The sequence below is a fragment of the Talpa europaea genome (assembly GCF_964194135.1).
Source record: "Talpa europaea genome assembly, chromosome: 6".
In the NCBI taxonomy this organism is placed as follows: domain Eukaryota; kingdom Metazoa; phylum Chordata; class Mammalia; order Eulipotyphla; family Talpidae; genus Talpa; species Talpa europaea.
This window is the reverse complement of record NC_140072.1, coordinates 78,339,639-78,367,621: the sequence shown is the minus strand read 5'-3', so window position 1 is coordinate 78,367,621 and position 27,983 is coordinate 78,339,639. Positions and strand designations below refer to the sequence as shown.

Sequence of the window (27,983 nt, the reverse complement as noted above, 5' to 3'; positions counted from 1 at the left end):
TAAAGTAATTTAAAAACAGAAGTGGGGAGTGATAGCTGCAGATGTCTGATAGTGTGCACAGATAGGTTTAAAAATTTTATGTTGATGGGTCCAAGGTAAAACCCAGATGTTTTGGCTGTTTCCCCTCTTGCTAGGGTCCTGTGTTAATAGGAAGTTCTCAGGGTGGTGTCAACATTGAAGATGTCGCTGCTGAGAATCCTGAGGCCATCGTTAAAGAACCTATAGATATTGTAGAAGGCATTAAAAAGGAACAAGCTGTCAGGGTAAGTTCAGTCCAAAATATTTTTGATTGAATAATTATAATACTTAAAGAAAGAGAATTAACTTTTACATGCAAGGTGATTAACAAAACCTAAATTTTTTTTGAGTGTTAATGTATATTAATGTCTTGCTTGAAATAAAAACTTTTAGAGATAGCTACAATATTTTCATTCATGTTCTCCATAAATGTATCAATATATATATTTAAAAGATAAGGCTCTTTATAAAATAACCACTATACCATTGCCATTCCTACTACCGCTGACAATACTTTCTTCTTATTATTACCTAGTTATTAAAATTCCTTAATTAGTTCAGGTTTTTTATGTTCTTTTACAGTTTGAGTTGGGATCCATGTAAGATCTTTCATTGCTATTGGCTAATGTGCCTCATTTCTAATGAATGTGTTCATGTCTTTTTCTAATTTATAGATGTCCATTCATTCTCTCCATCCTTTTTTTTTAAATTTATTAAAGAGGGCCTCCCCTGGTGGCGCAGCAGTTGAGTGCTGGGCTGCGAAGCTGCCTGCAGCCTCTGCAGCACCAGTTCGATCCCCGGCCACTGGGGGAGGGTCCCACATGGCGTGCAGACCTCTCTTGCCGTACCCACTGCTCCCCTCAACAGTGTACTTTGTCAGTCTGCTTGTTCTGCCCTGCTCTGGTGAATTCTCTCACCCCACCCCCCACACACACACCTTTGGCCTGTACCCCAGTTCTTGTATGCATAAATAAATAAATCTTTAAAAAAATTTATTAAAGAAACTAGTGTGGTTATCTTTTTTTCTCATAATATAGATTTTACAGCCCCATGATGGCATTTAACATGTTCTTGCCTCTTTATTTTCTTTAAATTGAAAGGAATCATGGGGTTACTATCTTATATATTCCTATTAGCTTAGTATTTTATTTTGGGGGAAGTGGTTTATGGATGCTTTTAAGCATCTGAAAAAAGCTATGGGCTTTCTGTGCATGTTCATATGCAATACACTAGTTTTCTGTACTTTCTTGTGTGCTTATTCCCTTCTACTTCTCCCTTCTTCCCCAAACAAAACAAAACCCAAGAGCCTAGTAGTATTGCATATGAGAGTTGCTTGATAATGGTTGTAATACTACTGTCAGATTTAATTGTTTAGTTTGGATGTATCAAAACAAATGGCCCATTTTAAAGGAAAAGTTTGAATATGAAACGTTGAATGAAATTAATAACTATTAATGGGAAAGCATGTCAAAATAAGCTTGTGGTATTGAAGTACAGTAAAGCAGTTAGATTTATTTTATTATTTATTTTTTTTTATAGAGGCATGTTTTATTTATTTATTTATTTGTTTGTTCGTTTGTTTTGTTTATACATGCACTGGGTACAGTCAGAAGCGCGGGAGGGTGAGAGAATTCACCAGAGCCAGAGCGGGGAGCAGAGCAGGCAGAAGGACCGAAGGACACTGCTGAGGGGAGCAGCGGGCGGCAGGAGAGGTCTGCACGCCATGTGGGACCCTCCTCCGGTGGCCGGGGAGCAGCCGGGAATCGAACCGGCGCTGCAGAGGCTGCGGGCAGCTTCGCAACCCAGCGCTCAACCGCTGCGCCACCGGGGAGGCCCAAAGCAGTTAGATTTAGATGAAATAGAAAATACTCAATTTTCAAGGAAACTGGAGGGAATCATCTAAGATAGGTTTTTGAGTGATGAACAGAAATAGTACCCACCAGTGTTTGGCAAGTTAATGTCATAGTGGGTTGGTCAGAATTATGTTGCATTTCTCAGATGTTTAAATTTAAATAGTGAATTTTAACCGAGTGAAAATCTTTCTTAATGAAATATTACTTTATTTCATATTATTCTTTGTTTGCAGTGTCTTACCAAAAATCATGTTTCTTAGCTTGATCATCCACTTTATTGAAATTTGACTTTTTGCAAATATCATATTCATCCAATTAGAGATTTTCTGTTATTGAAAATCAAATGTATTGCAAACTTAGATAGTGTAGTGGCAGGATGGCCACAGTGCAGGTTATCTGTGATCGGGCAGACAGGGTAAAGGAGAGTCCTGGAGCCCTTTGTGGCTTTCTCAGGCTTTTATTGAGCTTTACATATAGTGTGGCAAACATACACCGCAGGCAAGGGTGCCGGAAGTCCAGGAGGCCTCCAAGCCCCTGGTAAGTCTTCACTCTGGGCTTCTCTCTCTCTCTTCTGGCTTTCTTTCTCCTTTTCTCTCTCCTGCCTCTCTCCTGCTTCTGCTTCTCTTGGTGACAATCTCAGGACTCCTTCCACGGCCCACAGAAGTAAACAACACAACAATGGAACAACTGCTGGTGGCCCATCAGGCAGGGCAATCCTAATGGTGGGGGGGCAGAAAACCCTGAAAACCATTACCCTGCAGATAGCAACTGGAAAGGAGGGGAAAAACTTCATTGTGTCTTGAGCATTGGAAGCAGTTAGAATAAATAGCCAGAAGGGTAGTTTTTGTACAAGTTGTTCATAATTGCTTATGGACCTTTAAAACTTAAAGATTCATGGTGAAACAAACCTGTGGGTTAGGACCTTGGTGCATGTATTTTTTAAAAAGTCCTAAGTGTATCTAGGTAAGAATCTGTTCAAGGCTGAACTTTTCTTCTAGATTAGAAATTTAAGTATTTCTGTCTTTGGGGTCTACCATGTATTAAGTGCTCATTAGATTTTTGAATAATGAGATAATACTTCCTTGACTGGATGTATCCTCATTGCTTGGTGTGAATTTTTTATAAATTACTTAAGAGGTAAAATAGGGTAACAATATTTGGGCCATTGTTTGGACTATTGGGATTGTCAGTCCACCTTTTATATACAGTGCTAAGAAAATACAAGCCTCTTCTTTCAGTTTAGGTTGGTTATAAGGCTTAGAGGCAGTATGAAGGCTAAGGGATAAACAGTAGGTGAATGGCAAATCACTTGACCTCTCTGAATCTTTTTTTTTTTTTTTTTTTTGTTTGGAAAGTAGACATGCTACCTACCTTTTGAAAATTTTGAATAAAAAGTTTTGTTTAACCATTTACTAATAGTATCTGCCATTTTATTTTATTATTTTATTTTATTTTTTAAGATTTATTTATTTATACAAGAACCGGGGTACAGGCCAGAGGTGCGGGAAGGTGAGAGGATTCACCAGAGACAGAGTGGGGAACAGAACAGGCAGAAAGACCAAAACACACTGCTGAGGGGAGCAGTGGGTGAGACAGGAGAGGTCTGCTTGCTGTGTAGGTTGCTCCAAGGCCAGCGGGCATCCAACCAGCACTGCAGAGGCTGCGCTCAACCGCCTGCTCCACCAGGGAGGCCCCTGTCATTTTATTGATAAATGTTTGACTACAAATGATTCATGCTTAATTAAGTGATAAACTATGAGTTTTGTTATTTCAATGATTCACTATTAATTGGGCATCTGCAACATACCTTGTATAATAGAGACAAATTGCTTTCAGCTTGCACAGAAGATGGGATTTCCACCTAATCTTGTGGATTCTGCAGCAGAAAACATGGTCAAGCTATACAACCTTTTTCTGAAATATGATGCAACCATGGTAGAAATAAATCCAATGGTAGAGGATTCAGATGGAGCTGGTAAAGTATCTTTCTTTATCAAACATTGATTATGTACTTGTGTATTATGTATTTGCCCACTTATTTTCTACTTCAGGTAAGGAAGTTGAACTCAGGAGGAAGTGAACTATGTTATGTAGAAGCTTGTTTTATAATGATTGGAATGGATATGAACAAATTCTGAAAAGACCTGTTAAAACAGAAACCTCTGTGTGTGTGTGTATGTATGTGTGTATTGCATGGAGAGGTTAAAATCTAAACTGGTGGCCACCAGCCACATGTAATTGAAGTGATATGATTAAAATGTTCCATTCTTAGGTTGCATTTCAAATACTCAGTAGAAGTCACATGTAGTTACTGTATAGAACAACACACATAGAACATTTTTATCATTGCAGAAGTCTTGTTGACCATTGCTGGATTTGATTTTCTGATATGGTAGTGAGTGTATGGCTGTAGTTTTGGAGAATCTCAATCTGTAGAAGTGAGATTGAGATCTTTATTGTACAAAAGAGCAATTGACTGGAACATTATTTTTTTTAAGAGGAAGAAGGAAGATACTAAGTTTAATTTAAAAAATACTTTTCTTCACTTTTGTTTTCTTGACTTCTTAGCACAATTCCAAACATTATTTGGATTTTCTGCAAAACATAGTCTCTTATGACAAGTATGTTTATGGGTCTAAAGAAAAATTATAGGAGAGATTTTCCCAAAACATAAATATTTTTCATTAGCATGAAAATATGACACTTCTCACGATGTGATTTCAAGACACAGTTTCCTCTAAAATCTCCTTGATTTACTCCTTGTTTGTATTTTTTTAAATTTATTTATGTATTTTTACATCATTGTTCATTTTTGTACAGTGTTTAATTTTTTCTCTCAGGTGTTGTTCCCATAAAATTAGATACCATGAACCATCATCATAGACTCTTGTGCTCTTCCCTCCCATTTTGATCCCTTTCTCTCCCTCTCCCCAAGTGAATATCTCTAATTTAGACTGCTAGTTTTGTCTTCTTTTTTTTTTTTTTTTTTGGCTGATCCCTTTATATGGTTTCCTTGTATTCCTCCTTTATTTTTTTTCTTTCTGGCTTATTTCACTGAACATAATCCCTTCCAGCTCTATCCATGTTGCTGCAAATGCCATGTGTTTTTTTTTTCATAGCTCAATAGTATTTCATTGTGTGTGTGTGTGTGTGTGTGTGTGTGTGTGTGGAGAGAGAGCACATCTTCTTGACCCAGTCATCTATTTTTGGGCATTTAAGTTGTTTCCATATTTTACCCATTGTAAATAGTGCTGTGATGAACATAGGAATGCAAGTATCTTTTTGAATTAATGTTTTTGTGTCCTTTGGGTAGATTCCTAGGAGTGGAATTGTTGGGTCATATGGTAGCTCCATGATTAGTAATTTGAAGGCTCTCCACATGGATTTCCATAGTGGTTGGACTAGTTTGCATTCTCACCAGCAATGTAAGAGAAGAGGGTTCCTGTTCTCCATATCCGTGGCAGCATTTGTTGTTGCTGTTAGTTTTTATGATGTGGGCCATTCTTACTGGTGTGAAGTGATACCTTGTGGTTTTGATTTACATTTCCCTGATTATAAGTGATATTGAGCATTTTTACATGTGCCTGTTGGCCATCAGCATCTCCTCTTTGGAAAAGTGTCCTTTTTGCTCTTCTGCCCACGGTTGGACTGGATTCTTTATGTTTTTTTGTTGAGTTATGTATAAGCTCTTTGTAGATCTTTGATATCAGTTCCTTTTCAGTTTTGTGGAGTGCAAATATTTTCTCCCAGTCTGTGGGATGTCTCTTCATCTTGGTTATTGTCTCTTTTACTTGTGCAAAGAGTACTTTTAATACTTTTATTAAAATATTAATTAGTCATTAAAGAAATAGAATTAACTTGTCACTGTGACAGCTCTTCTTTTGAATGTTTTAAAAGTAAATCAGATTCTGATCATGTCCTCCATGTAGTGTTTCTTTAAAATATAAGTTGCTTTATTATAATCTGATTTTCTCTTGATATTTTATATTAACTGCTTCTGTTGTAATTTGATTTATTTGTATTTTTTATTATAAAAATCAATTTTGGTTGATCATTTATATAGTTGTATAAAGAAAAATGAGATAATCTTTTGTGGTTATAGAGGTACTTTATAAAACTAAAAAGTAATTACACTTTTTAAAGAGTGAGGGTTTAGATAGATTTTAAAACAAATGTACAGTGAAGGAGGGTTATCTTATAAGATAAATATTTTTTGATTATGTAACTTAGTAATACTGAAAGAAATATTCCCTGAATTCTTTTCACTTGTGAATTCTATAGCTACATTTTTTCACTAATGGAATTTCTTAATAACTTTTCTCTGTTCAGTTTTTCTTTTCTTTGTATGCATTTATATATGGTTTAGTTGTTTTTTGATTAAGGACATTGTATATTAATCATAGAACATTTGTAAGGTGTTAGAAAATACAGATAGGTAGGAGAAAAGTTAAAACCTCATTACACAATTAATATTTTATGTAATGTTTTCTGTAATTGGGAAATTATCCATTTAATTATTATATCTTTCCCTTTTTAAACTATTTTCATGTTAATTTTTTCATGTTAAATATTTTTCAAAGAATTTTAAAGGCTTTAAAAATATTTATGCTGAGGCTACCTGGTGGCACAAGGGTTAAAGACACAGTGCTATCAAGCTATTGTCAGCTACTAGAGCACCAATTTGATCCCCAGCTGGCCAGGCCAGGGAGCAACTCACATGGCTCAGCAGACCTCTCCTGTCTTGCCTGCTGCTCCACTCAGCAGTGTATTTCAGTAGATCCTCCTGTTCTACTCCCCACTCTATCTCTGGTAAATCCTCTCCCCCTTCCCAACCCCCCTCCCACACCTCTGGTCTGCACTGTGGCTATTGTATCCATAAATAAGTAAAAATAATATTTGAAAAAATATTTTTATAAAATCTTTGACATATTATTTTTCATATAGATTTTTAGAAGTAAAATTTTTGGGTCAGTAATAGTATATTTTTGTTAATATGTTTAACATAAGTTTTGATTATTGGTTCAAATTTTGCCATATTGTTTTCAGAAAAGTTGTTCTAATAAAGGTGTTTATTTTGCTGTCTACTTGTGCCAAAATTATTGTTATATTGAATTGAACCCCTATCAAAATAATAGGAAATGATGTTGTTTTTCATTATTTAAGTGGTGGTGTGAATAGTTCATGTTTTCTGGGACATATTTTTTTCTGAGAATTTTCCATTCCTGTCCTTTGGTACCTGTGTTAGTATTTTTTGACTGCTTGTCAGGGCAGGATGGCCACAAAGCAGGTTTTCTGATCTGGCAGATGGGTAAAGAAGGAGTCCTGGAGCACTCGGTGGGTTTCTCAGGCTTTTATTGAGCTGTTACATATAGAGCAGCAACCAAGTACACAGCAGGTAGGGGTGTTGCTGGGCCAGGAGGCCGGTAGGCCTCCAAGCCCCCAGCAAGTCTTCACTCTGGGCTTCTCTGGCCTCTTCTCTCTCTCTTTCTCCTGCCTCTGTCCTGCTTCTCCTTCTCTTGGTGAGTATCTCAATACTCCTCCCATGGCCCACAGAAGTAAGAAAGATTGCAACAATATAACAAATACAGGTACCCCATGAGGCAGGGCAATGCTAATGGTGGGAGAGCAGAAAAGCCTGAAAAACCATATACCCTACAGTCCACCCCCTCAGGGTTTTCTGCCATACAATCTACATATATACAATTTTTCCTTAACAAATGTATACACTGCAGCCATGGCCCACAATAGAACACAAATAATTCCAGGTAGGGCACCAACCTAGTGGCAAAAGACGACTATTGGCACCAGCAGATGATCCACCACTTCTGCTGCCAAAGTACACTGCTCATTCGAGGTATGGGAACCACTCAGGCATCTGCCGTCACACACCAGGAGCCATTAGGCTTCCTGGCCTTCTCCTGCTATGGGATTGGCCACAAGCCTCACACGGCATCCACCCCCACGATGCACTCACTCTTGGATTGGCGATTCTGTACTCTTTGGGGGTAATCGCCCAATCCTTAGGGTTTTCTGTCTGTGGTCACTCCAACACTGGACTTTCATAGTCACCAATGCAACACGCAGACCCCTGCACTCAGGCCAACCCATTGCACAAGCACATGGGTTGGGGATCCGTGGATACAAGCTCTACACGCGGCCCCTCTTGGGTCCCCTCTTTGGCTGTGGGCTTCACCACAAGCCATGTTCCCAACCCATCCCCCAAGAAGGGTTCCTCAGCTCCTCACCCTCACTCCACAATGAGCAGGGCATCACCCACAGGTGATTTTAAGAGACTCACTGGCTTTCCTTAGCATACTTAGGCTGCTTAGCAGCCGCTCCGGGCTTCCAAATCTCAGCACCAGCTTTTGCCTATCTAAGTTGACTTTTCCTCTGCCTGGCTGCTAGGCAGTACACAGGCTACTCCTGGCCACCTAGGCCCACTGGCCACCCCCAGATTCCCATCTCCTGGGGTATACAAACAATACCATCCTCCCCCAGGATCCCCAAAGCAGAACATTACCCTGCCAAAAAATTCCTCCACCTTCTGGCGGGATTGTAAATCCAAGTCCATCAGTCTGTTCCTGCATCAGCACTGGCGAGCTCTGAATCATGGTCCTTTCTTCCCTGAAGATTTGCTGCCTCAGGGGTCATGGGCTGGTCCTCGCAGGCCATCTCCTCTTCCACTTAAGGTCTTGTCCCACAGCTCCCTGACCTTGTCCACCTCCTATGCTCCTGCAACATCCTTAGCTCTTCCTGCAGCTCCTGGACCTTGGTCATCTCCTGTGCTGCCATGGCACGTCCAGCGTTATCATAGGCAAACATAATCTGCTACTCTTCAGTCCCTCCTGACGTCTGTGGAGGGCTCCATACCTGTCTGCATAGGATCATCCTGTTGACTTACGCCAATTGTCGGGGCAGGATGGCCACAGAGCAGGTTTTCTGATCCGGCCGATGGGTAAAGAAGGAGTCCTGGAGCACTCGGTGGGTTTCTCAGGCTTTTATTGAGCTTACACACAGAGCTGCAACAAGGTACACGGCAGGCAAGGGTGTTGGAGGCTGGTAGGCCTCCAAGCCCCCTGCAAGTCTTCACTCTGGTCTTCTCTGGCCTCTTTCTCCCTCTTCTCTCTCCTGCATCTCTTTCTCTTGGTGAGTATCTCAGTACTGCTCCTGTGGCCCACAGAAACAAATAAGACAGTTTGCAGCAATATAACAACTGCAGGTGCCCCATCAGGCAGGGCAATCCTAATGGTGGGAGGGCAGAAAAGCCTGAAAAATCATTTACTCTACACTGCTGTAACAAATTACTACAAGTTAGTTAGCGTAAAATAATGGAAATTTATTCTCTCACAGTTTTGGAAACCAGAAGTTCAAAATACATATCACTTGAATACAAGATGTCAACAATTCCATGCCATAGAAAGACTTGTAGGGAAGAATTCATTTCTTGCTTTTTTCTAGCTTCTTGTAGCATTCCTTGATGTTTGCTTCTTTGCAATTTCTGCATCTTTGGTCACATTGCTGCCTCCTTTTCTGTGTGCATCTCTCTCTCTTTCTCTTGTAAAGGCTCATGTGATATCATTTATAAGGCCCACCCATATGATCCAAGATAATCTTTATTTCAGATCCTTATTGTAATCACATCTATAAAAAATTTACCATATAAGGTAACATTCATGGATCTTATGAATTAGGACCTTTTTTTTTTTTTAAAGATTTATCCATTTATATAAGAACTGGGGTATAGGTCAGATTTGCGGGAGGGTGAGGCCTTTGTTTATTTTTGAGTATTACTTTATATACATGGCTCAAAATTAAAAAAAAATATATATTTTTTTCTATCAATTGTGAGCCTTTAACCTGGAATTTTACTTTCCCCCATCCCTTCTCTACTCGTTTTTCAGTTTCTTGTGTTTTTGTCACCATAAAAACAAATGTAGGCTTTCTTTTTTTTATTTTAAGATTTATTTATTTTATACAAGAACCGGGGTACAGGCCAGATGCGTGACAGGGTGAGAGGACCCACCAGAGACAGAGCGGGGAACAGAACAGGCAGACTGATGAAATTCACTGCTGAGGGCGCGACAGGAGAGGTTTGCTGCACCATGTGGGCCCCTTGCCGGCAGACTGGGATTGAACCAGCGCTGCAGAGGCTGCGGACAGCTTCACAGCATGGCGCTCAACCGCCTAGCCACCAGGGGAGGCCCTAAGCTTTCTTTATTATTCCTCTTACAGAAAAGATTGCATACTATATACATTTTGCACTTTGCTTTATTCAGCTAGTAATATCTTGGTGGTCTCTCTATGTGTGGATTCTATTTATTAAGGATGATAATCTGTTGTCTGACATTTGATACAAATATCTTTCCTTTTTTTTTTTTTTTTTTTTTTTGTGGGACCCTCACTGGCGGCCGGGGATCAAACTGGCACTGCAGAGGCTGAGGGCAGCCAGTGCTCAACCGCTGTGCCACCAGGGGAGGCCCTTCATACAAATATCTTTCAATGTTTATCCAGTGTTATTTAATTTTTTTTTGGCATTGTAGGGTCAGGAATGGACACAGTGCAGGTTTTCTATGATCTAACAGACCGGGTAAAGGAGGAGTCAGAGCCCACAATGGCTTTTTGCAGGCTTTTATTGGGGTTTACCAGGTACACATCAGGCAGGGGTACTGGGGGCCAGGAGGTGGCAGGCCTCCCAGCCCCCAGCAAGTCTTCACTCTATCTGGGCTCTCCAGCATTCTCTCTCTCTCTCTCTTTCTGTCTGTCTGTCTGTCTGTCTGTCTCTCTCTCTCATACTGAAGTTTTTTTGTTTTCTCATGTACACAGATCTCAATTTGATATCTATTGCTCTTATGGTGAGAGGTTTTTTTACCCCAAGAAAAAAATAAGATGTATTTTCTTTTTTCTCTCTAAAGGATTATTTATGCATACAAGAGCTGGGTACAGGCCAGAAGAAGTGAGGGGTGAGAGGATTCACCAGAGACAGAGTGGGGAACAGAACAGGCAGACTGACTGAAATACACTGCCGAGGGGAGCAGCGGGCGAGTCAGGAGAGGTCTGCTCGCCATGTGGGTTGCTCCCTTGCCGACTGGGGATCGAACTTATGCTGCAGAGGCTGCGAATTGCTTCATAGGTTGTGTCCCAACCCCCTGCGCCACCAGGGAGCCTCTAAGATGTATTTTCTTTATGTCGCACCTACTGTATATGTATACAATACATATGTATAATATAACATGTATTTGTTTATATATTTATTATGTATAAGTAATAGATAAAATATATGTATTACATATAAAAATGTATTTCTATAAATAAATTTAAGAGGATATATAAGACCTACATAAAGTAAGTAAGTCTTACTTAAAAAGATACAAATCAAGACTTACATATGTGGAAAGACAGTATATTTCTATTTGGGAAAAACAACTAGAAAGATGTTAACATTTCCCTAAATTTCAGTCTTTATGTGCTGGGAAATCTGATAAGGGAATTTAAAGGCTACCTAACAGTAGGAGTTAGTAATTTGATATCCAGGTACCCATAGAAGGCCCATTGATTCAGGGAATTTGTGCTCACATGGGACAGTAGAGCAGTTTTCCTGATTGAGAGTTAACCTGTTTTCACAACATTTCTTAAGAGTTCCTTGATTGTAGACTAAAAGTAAACTGTGAAACGGGGGCCTCCCTGTAGCCTAGGGGTTAAGTCTCAGAGCATTACCTCTATACCCTGAGTTCCATCCCTGGCCAGGGAGCTAACCCACATATGGCACAGTAGACCTCTCCAATCTCGCCTGCTACTCCCCTCAGCAGTATATTTCAGTAGATTCACCTTATAGGTTAGGACATTGGGGTTACAAAGAAGTGACTTGCCCAGGGATACATGGCTAATGGTGGAGGTAAGCTGTGAACCTCAGCAATCAGCTACAGAACTTGTGCTCTTAGATATGACACAGTTGTATGATAGGGATATTTTGGGTAAAAAGTAGTATATAGGCAGTATTGGAGTAGAAGTGATTAGAGGAGGGTTATCTTTTAGTAAGCTGTAACAATAGCTTACATGGAGAAGGTAACAAAGGCTATAAGAACTAATGAGCGGTTTTTATTTTACAAATGAGTCCAAACTCAGGCTGATCAAATAAATACATGTATTTCTCACAGTATCTTTATATATTTTGAATCGAGGCATTACACAAATATAGACTGTATAGCTATAAACATATATAGATTGATGGGTTACACTTACAAGGTACATAATAAGTTTCAAGAATATTTTTTAAAAGAGTATCTCTTTTGGTACTAAGTTGCTATATGACAAGATAGAAATTAATTTGGGAAAATTACCACAGTATTCTTTAAAACAGTAGTTTAAGGACAATTAAATTTAGAATTATTTCCTTGGTGCACATTTTTTTTTTAGGAATGCGTCTATTGCATAGAATGAAATAATTCTCTTTAATTGTACTGGTTTAATTGTTTGAATAATTGCAAGCTAGGCTTTAGACATATTTTTCCAGTAATGCTCTGAAAACAGAATGATGCAAAAGCAGTGCATTTGAATGGAATCACTTAAATAGCTTATACCAATACTGTCATCGGGTTTCTGAGAGGCCCACAATGACTAGCCCTTTTTCCTGCCAGAGTTGTAATCAGAATGGTTTCTTTTGCATGAAACAGTTTGAATTCATTGTGAAAATAAATTGAAATACTTTTGATAAATAACAAAATGTCTTTTTTCCTAAAGGACTTTTGATTAAAGACAGTATATTGTATGTCTTGAGATTAAGATCACTTTCCTTTTTTTTACTTCAAAGTGCTGTGCATGGACGCAAAGATCAATTTTGATTCTAATTCATCTTATCGCCAGAAGAAAATCTTTGAGCTACAGGACTGGACCCAGGAAGATGAAAGGGACAAAGCTGCAGCTAAGGCAGATCTCAACTACATCGGCCTAGACGGAAATATAGGCTGTCTAGGTACCACACATTAGATTTGGATTGACTAAGCTTAAGTGACTTTCTTTGTGTTGCTTATACAACCCATTTTCCTCTCTTGATAGTAAATGGTGCTGGTTTGGCTATGGCCACAATGGATATAATAAAACTCCATGGAGGAACTCCAGCCAACTTTCTTGATGTTGGAGGTGGTGCCACAGTCTCTCAAGTAACAGAAGCATTTAAGCTTATCACTTCAGATAAAAAGGTATGGGTGGGGCTTATGTTTTAGAATTTGAATGTTGAGAAATAATTTGATCAATCAGTAAATGTGATTATACTAGTTGCATATTAAAATTCAAAAGACCTCAATAATTTGGTAAAGTTACTGAATTCAATGCTGTAAAAGGTAACTAGAAAAAAAGAATAAAGTTCCCCTTTGAGATTTAGAGAACCAGGTAAAGAAATACTAGGTTTAAATAATAATATGGTTGTGATGTGGAAGTGGTGCCATTACTATACAAACATTTTCTGGAGATGTTAGTTGACTGCATAATTTGTACCTATAAACTTTTTTGCCTTATTCAGAGATAAAATGTACTTTATTTCTCTTGTTTAATAACTATTCATAAAAATAATCATTTTATTGGAAGCATATTTGTAGTTTCTTTTGTCATAAACTCTAAAAGCAGATTATGATCTAGTTAGCTACCTATTGAGTACTTGCTAAAGTGAACTAGAAATTGAGCTATTTTTCTAAGCCTGGCTTTTACAGCCTACATATAAGAATGGAGAAAAGCATATGAAGAGTATTGGGGACTGACAAGAAGTGCATTGTCAGTTGGAAATAGAACATGAGCCTAGGGTGACAATGTGGATAGCATTGAAGTAGCTATATGCTTATTATGTCTCTTTGTATTGGGCAATGTGCTTGGGTCTGAGAATACATGGTCCTTTCCCTCAAGGCATTTATAGTCTTACTGAGGTGATAAACTGAATGTAGTACTATGGAAGGATAGATTAAAGCTGATAACTGGAAGAAACAGAGTGGCCTTTATTGAATGGGTGATACTTTGAGATGTTTGGAGAAATGAATGAGTTAGGCAAGTAAGCAAAACCATGGAATCCAGAAAGGCCCACTCTGTTCATGTAATGACAAGATGTCTACGTATAAAAATATAACATTACTGGAAAGAGTAGTTAGAGATAATATTAGCAAATTGAGACCACGTTGTAAAGAGCCCGGTATCCAAGAAATTTGGGTTTTAAGCCCTGTGCCTCACCTAGCACCTATACAAACACATAAACCTCTAACTTTATTAAAAGAAAAAATGTTTGTTAAGAAGGAACTCTTACAGAGGGTGAAATGGAGAGAAAGATGGCACTGATGAGAGAACAATTTGATTATTATACCTGTTTGTTCAAAAACATGAAGGCAGTGTCAATGAAAATAAAGCAAAGAAACCTAGTTTAAAGAAAGACATTTCTGAGAATCATTAAATTTATTTTTTCTTTTTTTGGGAGGGCCATGGAGAAGGAGTTCGTTAGGACTTCTGGCAGGGGAGAATCATTGGGTGATAATCCCTTTCATGCTGCCAGAAACAATGTAGGCAAATAGATATTTCTGGTTAATATATTGAGTTTGGGTTATGGTGACTATATCTAATAGGCATTTCTAAAGATACCATACTTCTTATAATAGTTGGATATATGTTTGTGAGTTCTCAATATATTGAGAAAAGTCACAATGTTAGGAATTGGTGAGATGACCCATGGAAGATGAAGAAACCACTAGTGGAACTCTTCCATGTTGAAGAATTGAATAGAGAAGGACTGTCCAATAGAAGAGATAGTTAACAAGCTGACAATGTTGCTGATCATGAAAGAGTGGTAACGTTGACAGGTAGCATGTGAAGAATTTTGAAAAGGGGGTAGGTAACAGTGGCAAATGCTATCGGATGATTGGGAAGCTTAGCAAGAATAGTAGAAGGGAGAGGGAATGAAGCCAGGCTGTAATGAATTAAATTGTGATTGGTTATTGAGGGAAGTGGGCAAGTCCAGGAGAGTTTACTCTTTCAGAGTGTTTTTTATGAAAACACATATGGACATAATGCTGTCACTTGAATGAAGGTAGGGTTGAAGAGAACTGTGAGGTGCATGTTTGCTTGCTTATTTGTTCAGAAGACCAAGAAGTTGAGCTATTTATAGCTGGAAGTAGAAAAGAGAGTTGAAGTTGAAGAGTGAGTGTAGCTAAAAGAGTGAAGACCTGGAGGAGCTATATTAATTTGGTGATGAGGGTAGTGTTGGAGAGGGGACTACTCTTTACAGGTGGGGTTATTGGAGAAAGGAGGATCATACAATAAAATTTAGAAAGCTTGGAGTAGGATAGTAGGCTTAGGAAGTGAATGAAGAGCACAATGCAGTGCTCTTGAGGACTTTTCAGGTATTGCTAGTATTTCAGTGATTTTGTTTGCTTTACTTTTTTGCTTTTCTTTGGAGTCAATAAACTAATACACTGGACTCTTTAAAGAATGCTTTATTTGAACCAGGATGACAGAGGAAGACTGGGTATGAGAGGATTAAGTATACACATGATAGCATCATTGAATTACTCAGCCACAGTGTCCAGGCTCTAAAGAAAGACAAATTGGGTGATACACTGGGAGATTAGAAAAGGGTTGTGGGACAAGAGGCTTTCAATGAGGAAAAGACTATGTTCGATGACCTTACAGATGAAAGGTATTAAAGATGAAAGGAGAAGAGATTGAGAATGAGAGTCACACATTTGATATTCTGGGTAGGTCAAGGATTTGTTCTTGGTAGTGGTGATTAGTTGAACTAGAGGTATAAATGGCAAGGTAAGGAGTCATTAACTTTAGGGTGAAGTATTATATGATGTCCTGAGTTGAATATTATAACTCTCCAGAATGAGCTTGAAGGGAGGGAGATAATACAGGTGCCCAAGACCCCAATGAATTCTAGTCCATTAAAAATTCTAGACTTTCATTTCTTGAAAATCCAGTCATAATGTGGTAAAGATAAGGAATGCGTAGTATAGCTCAATGTGTGTCCACCTTTTTCATGTCTTGACATTCTCAGAAAAGCCATTTCAAGCGGCATAGGAGATGGCGAAGGTTGCTTATAGTCAAGAGTCCTCTGGCCCCCTGAGGTTCCAGTTATCCCAGAATCATCCTTGTTGCATTAGGCTTGAGCATGGGTATCTGTAACCCTGTAACCCATTTGCAGCTCAGTTGTTGAGAATGTCTGGTGCAGATGAATGAACTAAGCCTTTTTCCTAAAGATAAATATTTTTTGGGGGGGAAAGGGGAAATGCTGGAAGAATAGTGATTTAGACTATCAGTGTGGTGATGAAAGAATGCTAAATCAAATAGACCTTGTGGTTTGGATGTGAAGTGTAGCCAGGAGTGAACTTAGAGGAAATATTGGTTTACATGAAAAATTGGTTGAGTTGATGAGGATAAATGAAGAGATGATGGTTAATGGACTCTAAATTCAAGATCTTGCACGTGGCATTGTCTTATAACATGATCTAGGGTAGTCATGGTGGTGAGCAACAATGTTTTATAGAAAACAAGTAGATGGATTAGGAGGTCTAGTTCTTATGAGGTATGAAAGAAGGAAATATGAGCCTGGTGTTGAAATTACTTAGGAAAGGGAAAATAAGTTCTGTTGGATATTGGACCTCAAATGATTTTTTTTTTTAAAGATTTTATTTATGCATATAAGAACTAAGATGTAGGCCAGAGGTGTGGGGAGTAAGAGCATTCATCAGAGACAGAGTGGGGAGCAGAACGGGCGGATCTACTGAAATACACTGCCTAGGGGAGCAGTGGGCGAGTCAGGAGAGGTCTGCAGGAGAGGTCTGCTGTACCATGTGGGCTAACTCCCTGGCTGGGGATTGAACCCACACCACAGTGGCTGGCAATAGCTTGATGGAGGTGAGACTTTAACCCCTGCGCCACCAGGGGGCCCCTGATGTTGGTGGTTTGGGTGAAAGTATTTCCATAAAATTATTTTTATTATAAGGCACATGTACAAGTATTTTCTTGAGAAGGAAGGACAAATATTTCTTCTTTTAAAATTTTAATCTATCTGAATTGTTTTATTGATAGGTACTGGCTATTTTGGTCAACATTTTTGGAGGAATCATGCGGTGTGATGTTATTGCACAGGGTATAGTCATGGCAGTGAAGGATTTGGAAATTAAAATACCTATTGTGGTACGGTTACAAGGTGAGTATCAATGATAGCATGCAGTTTTCCCATGAACTAATTGTTTAAAAATTTATAATTCCCGTGAAATATCATTTAAAATACAGTTTTCAAATAACTTTGTCTTTTAAGTGAAAGTATATTACTAATAGGAGATTTAAAAACATGGGTTTTTTTTTTTTTTTTTTTTTTTTTTTTTTTTTATAGAGGCATGCTTTATTTGTTTGCTGGTTTGTTTGTTTTTGTTTTGTTTATACATGCACTGGGTACAGTCAGAAGCGCGGGAGGGTGAGAGAATTCACCAGAGCCAGAGTGGGGAGCAGAGCAGACAGAAGGACCGAAGTACACTGCTGAGGGGAGCAGCGGGCGGCAGGAGAGGTCTGCGCGCCATGTGGGACCCTCCTCCAGTGGCCTGGGAGCAGCCGGGGATCGAACCGGTGCCGCAGAGGCCGCGGGCAGCTTCGCAACCCAGCGCTCAACCGCTGCGCCACCGGGGAGGCCCTAAAAACATGGGTTTTTATAAGTTTTCTAACACTGGGACAAAATTGTAGTTTTGCTTGGTGTAATTTGAAAGACTTTTTATTGTTATGCTTTGTCTTGAATTTCGACTCACCTATGGCAAAGTGAAATATTTTACAAGCTTTTACAGTATTTACTTTAGGAGCATTTATACTAATTTATGGAAGTGTTCCTATGTTGAAATTTCATACTTGCAGCATATTCTGGCAAATGTTTTAAGTGGTTTTGTGTCTATTTTTAAATCATCTTTATATTTGCATAAATCATTTTTAGGTACACGAGTTGATGATGCTAAGGTGTTGATAGCGGACAGTGGACTTAAGATTCTTGCTTGTGATGACTTGGATGAAGCTGCTAAAATGGTAAATGGGCTATGTTATTCTAAGGAAAAATTTGTATGTATAAAAGATTTATAAACACTAAGATTCCAAAATGAACCAGCTAATATTGTTAATTAGTGTTTCAGCTAAATAACACTGTCTAACCCCTTATACTTATCACCCATTTTAAACAGTTATCTGCACCATCTTGTCTCATCTGTGTTCTTACCTTCTACTTCCTCAAGGCTATGATTATTTTGAAGCAAATCTCAAACATTATTTCAGTCTAAATAGATTATCATGTATTCATAAAAGATTGTTAACGATACAAAAACATTGTTTCATTTGGGATGATGGTGTTATGTTTATATTTTATAAAAAAAAAAATAAGTGTTGACATCCCTGATTTTCTCAATAGTTTTTGGCTAAGCTTTTTTGTTAGAATTAGGTTCAGAATAAGTCTTCTTATTGTAACTGTCTAATGTAACTAGGTTTCTTTTAATCTATAGGTTCTCCCTTTTTTTTTCTTTTCTGAAGTTTATTTATGGTGGTCTTGTAGTGTTTCCCATAGAATGGATTTTAATTACTGTTTCTCAGGGGTTTCTTTTATTTATTTATTTATTAAGATTTATTTTATTTATGAAAGAACCAGGGTACAGGCAACATGTGCGGGAGGGCGAGAGAATTCACCAGCGACAGAATGGGGAGCAGACCAGGCAGACTGCTGAGGGGAGGAGCGGGCGAGACAGGAGAGGTCTGCTCGCCATGTGGGTTGCTCCGAGGCTGGCGGGGATCAAACCTGCACTGCAGAGGCTGCGGACAGCTTCACAGCAGTGTGCTCAACCGCCTGCGCCACCAGGGAGGCACAGGGGTTTCATTTAAAATGTTCCTCTGCCCTGTATTTTCCTGTAAAATGGTAGTTCAGTTTATGGGCTTGATTCTATTCACATAGGATTTTGAGGAGCAAGGAGCAGGAATATTTTATAGTTGATGTATGATTCTAAGGGTCTGCATTTTCCATTTATTATATTGGAATACTTATAAAAAGTAACCTTTCTGTGTATCAACTGTTACTACTTTGCATAGAAAATGGAATAATTACTGAATTTTTATTTTTTGTTGACTAGTTTTCAAAATAAAGAGGTTATTTCCTTATGTCCTACAAAGGTGACTAAAGCTCTTTTTGTTTCTTTTTGTTTTTAGATGTGGGTATGTGTGCATTCTGTGCATATGCACACAGTATCTTAAACTCATGGTTAAACATACTTGATATGCTTTAATCCATCTAAGTTATTCTTATTGATCCTCCAATAAACCCATCTTTGATCAGTGGGAACCTCTTTTTCAAATTGACTCTTAAGTCCTATCCCATGCTCTCTGATATACTTTCTAATATAATGAGATGTTTCAGGTTCATCTTTATGTTTCCTGCTCCAGGCCTGGAATCATCCAAATGGTGTTTAGACTCTAAGCTGCCACACTTTGGGATTTAAGGGTACTCATACCTACTGGAATATTCATTGTAGACGTTTTGAATGACAAATCTAAGAAAATGTCTATTTTCAATGCGATAAATACATCAGTACATAGTGATATTTTCAGTGCAAATCCTGGAGTACAGGTTTTGTCTGATTTGAGATCTATTTCTCTTTTGTCCCATGCCATACTAACATAAATATTCATTTGCTTTGTCCCTCAGTACAGACATGACAGTTTTACGGAAACAATACAGTGTGATTACTGAAAGCAGTTTAAGATTTTTGTGTGTCATTCTATCTGTCCTTTGGAGTATTTCACAAACTTATTGGATTTTAAAATTCATGTGAAATAGTTAATTGCTTTATATAAAGCTTGGTTTATTATTTTTTAAGGCATAGTTGGGGCCTCCCTGGTGGCGCAGCGGTTGAGCGCTGGGTTGCGAAGCTGCCCCCAGCCTCTGCGGCGCCGGTTCGATCCCGGCTGCTCCCCGGCCACCGGAGGAGGGTCCCACATGGCGCGCAGACCTCTCCTGCCGCCCGCTGCTCCCCTCAGCAGTGTACTTCGGTCCTTCTGCCTGCTCTGCTCCCCGCTCTGGCTCTGGTGAATTCTCTCACCCTCCCGCGCTTCTGACTATACCCAGTGCATGTGTAAACAAAAAAACAAACAAATAAATAAATAAATAAAAAACATGCCTCTATTTAAAAAAAAAAAAGGCATAGTTGTAAAATTTTTTTGTTTTATATTACATAAATATTTATGTGGCTCCAAAGTTAAAATGACAAAACAAGGTATATTTAGAGTATCTAATTTTTATACCAGTTCCTGTTTCTTTCTTCACCATAGGTGATAAGATTTTTTTTAAAAGAAGTTTTTGGTTCATCCTTTTACTATTTTAGAACATTAGGAAATAATGTATATACACATTTACATATATTGTATGTATATACGTGGGCATGTGTATATATGTGTAAATATACATATATCACTCTGCTTTCCCATGTTATATAATAGTAACCTTCATTTTACCTTGTTTCTTTTAATCAACAAATATATCTTATGCATATGCCTTAGTAGAGAGAAAAAAAAGTTTCCAAGTGAAAACTTGAGACTCTTTCCCATTTATTTATTTATTTATTTTTTTATAATAAATTTTATTGTTATATTCCCCATACAATTGCAGCCCCCCCATTCTGACCCCAATCCCTCCCCTCCCGCCCCCGCCCCCCTAAAAGTGTCTCTGGTTCATAGTTTTTTGTTGATTTTGATTTTCACTTTCTTATAGTTATTCATTTTCCTGGTCCCTTATTTAAGTTTTCTAGATTCCTGCTATGAGTGAGACCAAGAGACTCTTTCCCATTTAAAGACATTTCATGAAGTCCTTTTTGTGGCTCTGTGGTTTAATAATATGGTTTAATTAATAATAATAGGCTTTTGGGATATGCTGATGTCCTATGGGATGTCATTTCATAAGAATAATAAATTTCTTATTGCCCTCCTTTGGAATATACTTTGGGAAACTACTTATTAGTAAATAAAATTCAACTGCAGTTTAGAGGCATTTATAGTAATCCTGAGTTTATTTTTTATTTTGCTTCTTTAGGTAGACAGGATCTCATATCCTTAATTTCTGGAGACAGAAATGATCATGAAATGTAAATTCAGAACTAAATGGGTCCTAGCCTTCTGGTAGGCATTTCAGAAAGTAGAATAGAAGCAGGAAGCCTAGTGGGAGAAATTAGAGAATGGAAGAGAGTGATAGTGGAGCTTGTAGAGATTCTGCTAGTGTAGTAATTGTGAGGTGGAGGTTACAGAAAGCTTATAATTTGCCTCTGGAAATAAACTTGGTTGCCTGAATTAAGAAAAGCTTAGTGGACAAGAAAAGAAAGAATCAGAATCTTGATTAGATAGATCATGAAAGATAAAAGCAAAGTTGATTTGTTATTGTAGTTTTGTACTGAGTATGGAAATCATGACAATCTTAATATCATATGATGATGGTGTTAGCAACTGCTACCATTTATTTTTTTTTATTGTACATGCAATCCCTAGCCTTTTCTCCCAAGTATTAGGTCATTTAATATGAATTTGATGATATAACATCTGTAGATGAGGAAACAGAGACTAGATAAGTGATAAATAAATTTATTTTATGATCTCATGTCACAAGCATCAGAGTAGGGATTTGAACCCAATATACATAACTTTAACCTTCTTTTAATTGCTCTCCTGGGTAGGAGAGAAGCTGGATAGGAACCAGCTGGATATTCTCTGAAAGGTTGTAATGAGGGCCTTGGAATTCAGGCTGACAATTGTTAACTTACTGATAGAAAGTAAAATACCAGTGCACTGACACATATTCCCATCCCAATACTCTTAAGATTGTATACATTTTTTTAAACCAACTTGTGTTTAGATATTTTTTGCATTGCAGAGTACAAACTAAAATACTCACTTTTTGGTCTGTAAGATAAATACAGTTTAGACAATAAAAACAAGGTGTGTACATATTTCAGATGGATATAGTCAGTACTTGCTCATTATATATGAGTTAAAATTACAAAAAGTTATTAAAATTTATATATGTATATTTATATGTATAAATAATTAAGGTATTACATACTGTATACAATCGGAATCAATACCTTCTGGTTACTTATATATTATTATAAGTTAATTTATGTTAATGTGTATTACTTATAAGTCGATATATATAAATAATCAGAAGGTATTGAAGTGTGGGTTATCAAGATTGTCAGATTTGACTATCTTTTGAGAGTGGGAAATGCTTGTAACAGTATGAACTGAATTATAACAGTGTCAGCCCAGATGTCTTAAATGAAAAAAAATTGACCATGCATTAATTTCACATTTACCAGGAGTTTTGACTTTATGTTTCTGTCAAAAAAAGAGACAAAAAAACTTTGTTTTTTCCTCTCAGGTTGTGAAGCTCTCTGAAATAGTGACCTTAGCCAAGCAAGCCCATGTGGATGTGAAATTTCAGTTGCCAATCTGAACAGAGAACCTATTGGATGGCTGAAGGTGTTAAATGTGCTATAATCATTGAAATACTGTGTTCTGTATTATATTGTTCCTTTTCTCTTTAGTAATAAAGAGATTGTAATTGCCATCTAGATACAAAAACTTTTTAAAGCATTTGGTCTGCATTTAATTCTACTGGTCAGCACGAGCTGTTTGTGTAAAGAATATGTAATGCAGTTATCTAGTTTCTTTTGTTACAACCTTCTTTTTCACTTCTATAGAATGTCACTTGCAATATGCCAGTTTACTATGGTTGGCTGCAATATTCTTCATTGATCAAGTCCGATGAATAAAATAAATATGAAGATAAAGCTTTATTCTTTAGTGTTAGAAATATGGCAATATCTAATAACTAGCCCTATTAGAATAATGTATTAAAACAATGTTTTATATAAAAAATGTTTATCTTCAACACCAAATACCTAATTAAATTTATCAATCACTATTTATGAACAGAGCTTTCAAGCACTCCCAGAATATTATGTTAAGTATTTTAGTGAAGTGACTTGTTAATTTTTGAATGTTGTTTTAATCATTACCAAAAGCTGATAACTCTAAGTCTTTGTGATGATGTGGTGTTAAGAAAAGCCTGTAGGTTTGTATCAAATAAAGGTATATTTCTGGATGGTTTTACTTATATGTGGGATATAGGGAAACCAAACAAAAAGTCAGAGGAAGACAAACCTTGAAAGTTGATCATAGATCTGAGACATCCAGGAGGGGAGAGGGAGCGAAAGGTGGAGGAGTGAAAACAGGAAGGAGAAGGGCACACTGGACTATGACTGAGGCTACCCAAAGGGGATATGGTGGGGAGGGAGCAAAGGGCAGAGGGGGGTCCAATGGAGAATTGCTGGGGCTTTGGCTGTGGGTGTGGTGAAATGACCTACATTTGTAGAGGTGTGGACATATACTGTGATGTAATCAACATTATCTCACTATAACAACAACAAAAAGAATTTGGGAGGAAGCACATAAAGGTATATTTATGAGAAATTGGAAGACATAATTAACAATGTCATTTTAAGTTAATAAAAAAAATCTATGTGATCTGGATTATACTTTTTCTTCATTAAGTAAACAGTAGAAGGTGTATGTTCATCATTGCATTAAACGCCTCTAGGAAAGATTTGTACATCATGTACTTGGCATGTCATTGCATATTTTAATGCCACCTACAAATATTTAACTTCAATTTTGCTATTTATGTGTGTGCCAGAGGGCATTTTAAAAGTTCACACCTATTAAGGAGGAAAACAAGCAAAACCAAAAAGGAGAAACTAATACAACCCTGGCTGGGCATTGAACTTAATATTTTGGTGTGAGTTGTTTTGTTTGGCAAAGAATTCTATTTAAAGAAATTTAAAATCATGGGTGTAAATGTTAGCAGAAGGGGGTCAGGTGTGCAGGGCTATAATTAGAATCTTGCTCTTTTGTCCTGTTGAAATGTAAAACGGTGAGAAAGTCCTGTGGTAAAATCAGTTTTCAGATTTATGTAATGTGTAGTGGTAAGAACGAAAATAAGATTTAGAGGTTTGCAGTATAAAATGAGGAAAGGTGAAAGGTTGTTAAATCAATTTTTGCTTAAAAGTTTGATTTAAAATGAGGTGAAAGTGAAGGGCTAAAATAATGGTTTAAAAAGTTGATGGCCAAATTGACAACCTTAAAAGAAGAGAAAACAGATATGAAAGGGTGTTTGAACCAATGTTAAACGCAATAAAAAAGAGGCTTGAGGTAAGAGACCTGTGTCCTTGAGTGCCAGAATTTGACCTACCTTCTGAATGTTCTGAGAATTGAGGCTATGGCAGTTTTGTTCTTTTCAGAAAGCTAGTACTGTCAACCATTTTTCCACTCTGAAGAAATAGAAAGTCGTTATTCATGATTTTGCCTCATGAGGATCTAAGGCGATGGACTTTTTCTTCACAAGTTATCAGCGTCTTCCTATTTTTCGTTTCTTTTAATCTTGTGTGTATGTTTTTTGTTGTCCTGTGTATTGCATCTCTTTCATGTTTAGTGAGGAGGGAGTTCTGTCAGGCATACTGCCTATAGTAGCAGCCCTTCTGAAACAAAAAGAGTAGAAAGGATGACCTTGCTACGATCCTGTCCGTTATCAAGAATCCTATGAGCTGGAAGGGGTCATGCTCAGTGAAATAAGCCAGAAAGAAAAAGAAAAATACCGATAGTTTCACTTATAGGAGGAATGTAGAGGATTCAAATAAGGAATTGGGGGGAAAATAATTATAATAAAGTGAAAATCAAAATCAGCAAGCAACTGTAAGGCAGAGACAGTCTGAAGGGGGGGAAAGACGGAGAGGAATAGGATCCAAACGGGTGGGAAGAGCACAAGGGATCGTGGTGATAGTTCACAGGTGAACTGGTGGTGGGAATTTCACAGGGACTGTAATCGCTGCTAAAATTCATACCCATAGTTTGACTTGCTTTTGTATTTTTTTTTTCTGCCTATCCTGTCTTGTGACATGTTTGAAGATGGAAGTGTAGACTAGTAAAGTGTTTCCCTCAAAAGAACTTGAAGCTGAGTTTTTGTTGGGGCTTTTGGACATTAATTTAGAAGAAATGTCCTTGATACTATGATTGCATCTGCTGTTACTATTAAATTACATCAGTTCTTAAATTGTTCAGTCCAAATGGTCAGACTTGATAGTAAAACAAAATAAAACCTTGGGGCTCCCTGGTGGTGCAGGGGTTAAAGACCGCACTATCAAGCTATCACCAGCCACTGCAGCACAAGTTTGATTCCCCGCTGGCCATAGCAACCCACATGGTGCAGTAGACCTCTCCTGTCTCTCCCGCTGCTCTCCTCAGCAGTGTATTTCAGAATACACCTGTTTTGCTCCCCACTCTGTCTCTGGTGAATCCTCTCAACCCTCGTAACTCTGGTGTACACCACAGCTCTTGTATGCATAAGTAAATAAATCTTTATAAAAATAAAACCTTAGGGCCTCCCCGGTGGCGCAGCGGTTGAGCGCTGGCTTGTGAAGCTGCCCGCAGCCTCCGCAGCGCCGGTTCGATCCCTGGCTGCTCCCTGGCCACCGGAGGAGGGTCCCACATGGCGCGCAGACCTCTCCTGCCGCCCGCTGCTCCCCTCAGCAGTGTACTTCGGTCCTTCTGCCTGCTCTGCTCCCTGCTCTGGCTCTGGTGAATCCTCTCACCCTCCCGTGCTTCTGACTGTACCCAGTGCTTGCATAAATAAATAAATAAATAAATAAATAAAATTAAACCTTAAAGATAGTCAAGGACTTTTCTATCGGAAAGATTCTATAATTCTTTTTTCTACATAATTATTTTAGGGATTTATTTACAGTATCCAGTTCATTCAACAAATATTAATTGGCTACCTCCTATGTGCCACACAGTGTACCAAGGTGACAAGTTGGCAGGTGTTATCCTCGCTTAGCAGATGACATTGAAATGCAAAGGGTAAGTGACTTAAACAAGGTGTTGTAGTGTTGCGACATGACCTCAAATCTCTGTTTCTCATACTGTACTTCTGCATACCTCCTTTATAAACAGCTGGTTCATGCTCAGCAAAATAAGTCAGAAAGAAAAAGAAAAATGCTGGATGGTCTCACTCCTAGCAGGAATTTAGAAAACCTAAATAAGGGACCAGGAAAAGGACTAAAAAATACAAAGTAAAAATCAAAATCAACAAGCAACTATAAACCAGAGACACACTACAGGGAGGGGAGGGGCAGGGAGAGGAAGGATTAGGGTCCAAATAAGAGGGGGGTGCAATTGCATGGGGAATATAACCAAAATGAAAATGCATACATTGCGCAAAAATGAACAATGATGTAAGAATTATATAAAATAAAATATTTTAAAAAATAAAAAATAAAGTGAAAGCAAGGTTAGGCTTTAGAACACTCATTTGATAGCAGTTACTGGAAAAATCCTGAACTCAATTCAGAAAGGTTCCCCTTCTGCCTGCTAGGAGAACTAGAGCGGGGCGTCCCTGGTGGCATTCTGCTATTCCTCACTTCTCTCATACTCTGTGTCATTCCTTCCATTCCCCACTTCTCTGATTGTCCACCTTTTTGCTCATTCTTTTTGCTCTTCTCTCTTGCTGATACACAGGCTTTAATCTCCCAGACTGGAGAGATCGATGACCTCAGAGCTTTCCTATTTGTTGTTGGTTGGAGCAGGGGGCAGACTCTTACGTACCTCTGAATCTGCAGAGAGGGTGCAGTGATAGCCTTGTCCTTTAAACTGTCAAATTCAAATGTATTTGTAGGAAATTGCTCCAGCAGATTTTATGTCCCAAGTTAGAAGGTGATGAGAAAAATTCACGCAAAAGAAAATATGCTACTTGGTACTTTACAGCAAAGTTGGAGTGAGTATTAAGGACAGAAATGACAAATATATAATGGGATGATGCTTTTATAATCACATTCCAAAAAAGCTGTTCATGCTTCATAGTGGGAAGAACACCAGACCTCGTGAGAAGGAATGAGACGTGAACTTCTGAGAGGTGGCAAAATAAAATGAACATCTCACCTCTTAATTTGTTAGAGTAAGAAAACTCTTCTAAGCAACTAAAATAGTTCACTGCTACTGTATGTTTAATCAGCAAAGAACATAAATCTAGGTAGTAAATAATATGATTTGTGTTTAAAACTTGCTTTTAAGACCATCCTATAATCAAGCTCCTTATAATTAGCTGCTTTTTCTCACATGGAAATCTGCCCTCCTAAAAGATAGCTCCAGAGATTTGTTTTCCACAAGTCAAACCTGCTACTTCAGTGAAATGTCCCTTCCTTATTTTCTACTCTGATCCTTTAAACAAAGGTATTTGCAAGAATTGATACTTTTCTGAGAGATAGAGCTACTGTCTACTACCTACCTACTATTCTTCTTTCCTCAAAAGAACTTTGGTGACAAAAGACCTGCAATTCAGTTGAACTAAGATTTGTCAAGTGCTAGACTTGAGTCAGAACTGGGGATACAAACAAGATTAAGATCTCTTAAAATGAAAGGGGAAGGTGGGAGGATTCTACTTTTACTCTAATGTAGCTTCCACTCCATGGGTATGTTCAGGGCATGGAGAGAAGGGATGGCCTGGTAAGGGGGCAGGGTGTCACCACTCTGGGGAGGCCGGGTAAGGTTTGTTTAACCATATCTTGGCAGAGTGGGAGGCAATCAAGTATAGAGAGGTAAGGCATGCAGCACCTGGGCAGGCACAGATGCACAGTGACATTAGCTACCTTGTGGATAGAAATTGTCATTGAAACAGAGAAGATGCAGCACCTACATGTAGGATGAAGGTAACGACTCTTGACTGCCAGGGTGATTGAAAGGACAGTTCTACTCCACACCTGTAAAAGTTAGTTTACATCTGTTTTTAGCCACTTGTGGGACCTCAGGTCTGCTTGCACCTGGGCTTCTGCCTTGATTTTCAAGGCACTTTATATTTTCTTTTCTTTTTTTTTTTTAAAGACTTATTTATTTATACAAGAACCGGGGTACAGTCCAGATGTGCAGGAGGGTGAGAGGATTCACCAGAGCCAGAGTGGGGAACAGAACAGGCAGACTGACAAAATACACTGCTGAGGGGAGCAGCGGGCGAGACAGGGAGAGGTC

At 38.3% G+C, this 27,983-nt stretch overlaps 1 protein-coding gene across 1 annotated transcript in view; it reads left to right on the top strand.

The window, feature by feature from the left end:
* SUCLA2 (succinate-CoA ligase ADP-forming subunit beta) overlaps positions 1-22,518 on the top strand; it is a gene marked incomplete at its 5' end in the record, with an annotated part of 38,554 nt that extends 16,036 nt beyond the window's left edge. The window contains 7 exons of the mRNA XM_084235214.1: positions 135-263; positions 3,708-3,846; positions 12,679-12,840; positions 12,924-13,066; positions 16,932-17,052; positions 17,824-17,912; positions 22,288-22,518. Of these exons, the coding sequence (XP_084091340.1) occupies positions 135-263; positions 3,708-3,846; positions 12,679-12,840; positions 12,924-13,066; positions 16,932-17,052; positions 17,824-17,912; positions 22,288-22,362 (858 nt within the window). The 3' untranslated portion in view covers positions 22,363-22,518. The remainder of the gene's footprint in view (positions 1-134; positions 264-3,707; positions 3,847-12,678; positions 12,841-12,923; positions 13,067-16,931; positions 17,053-17,823; positions 17,913-22,287) is intronic.
* Positions 22,519-27,983: the final 5,465 nt, after the last annotated feature.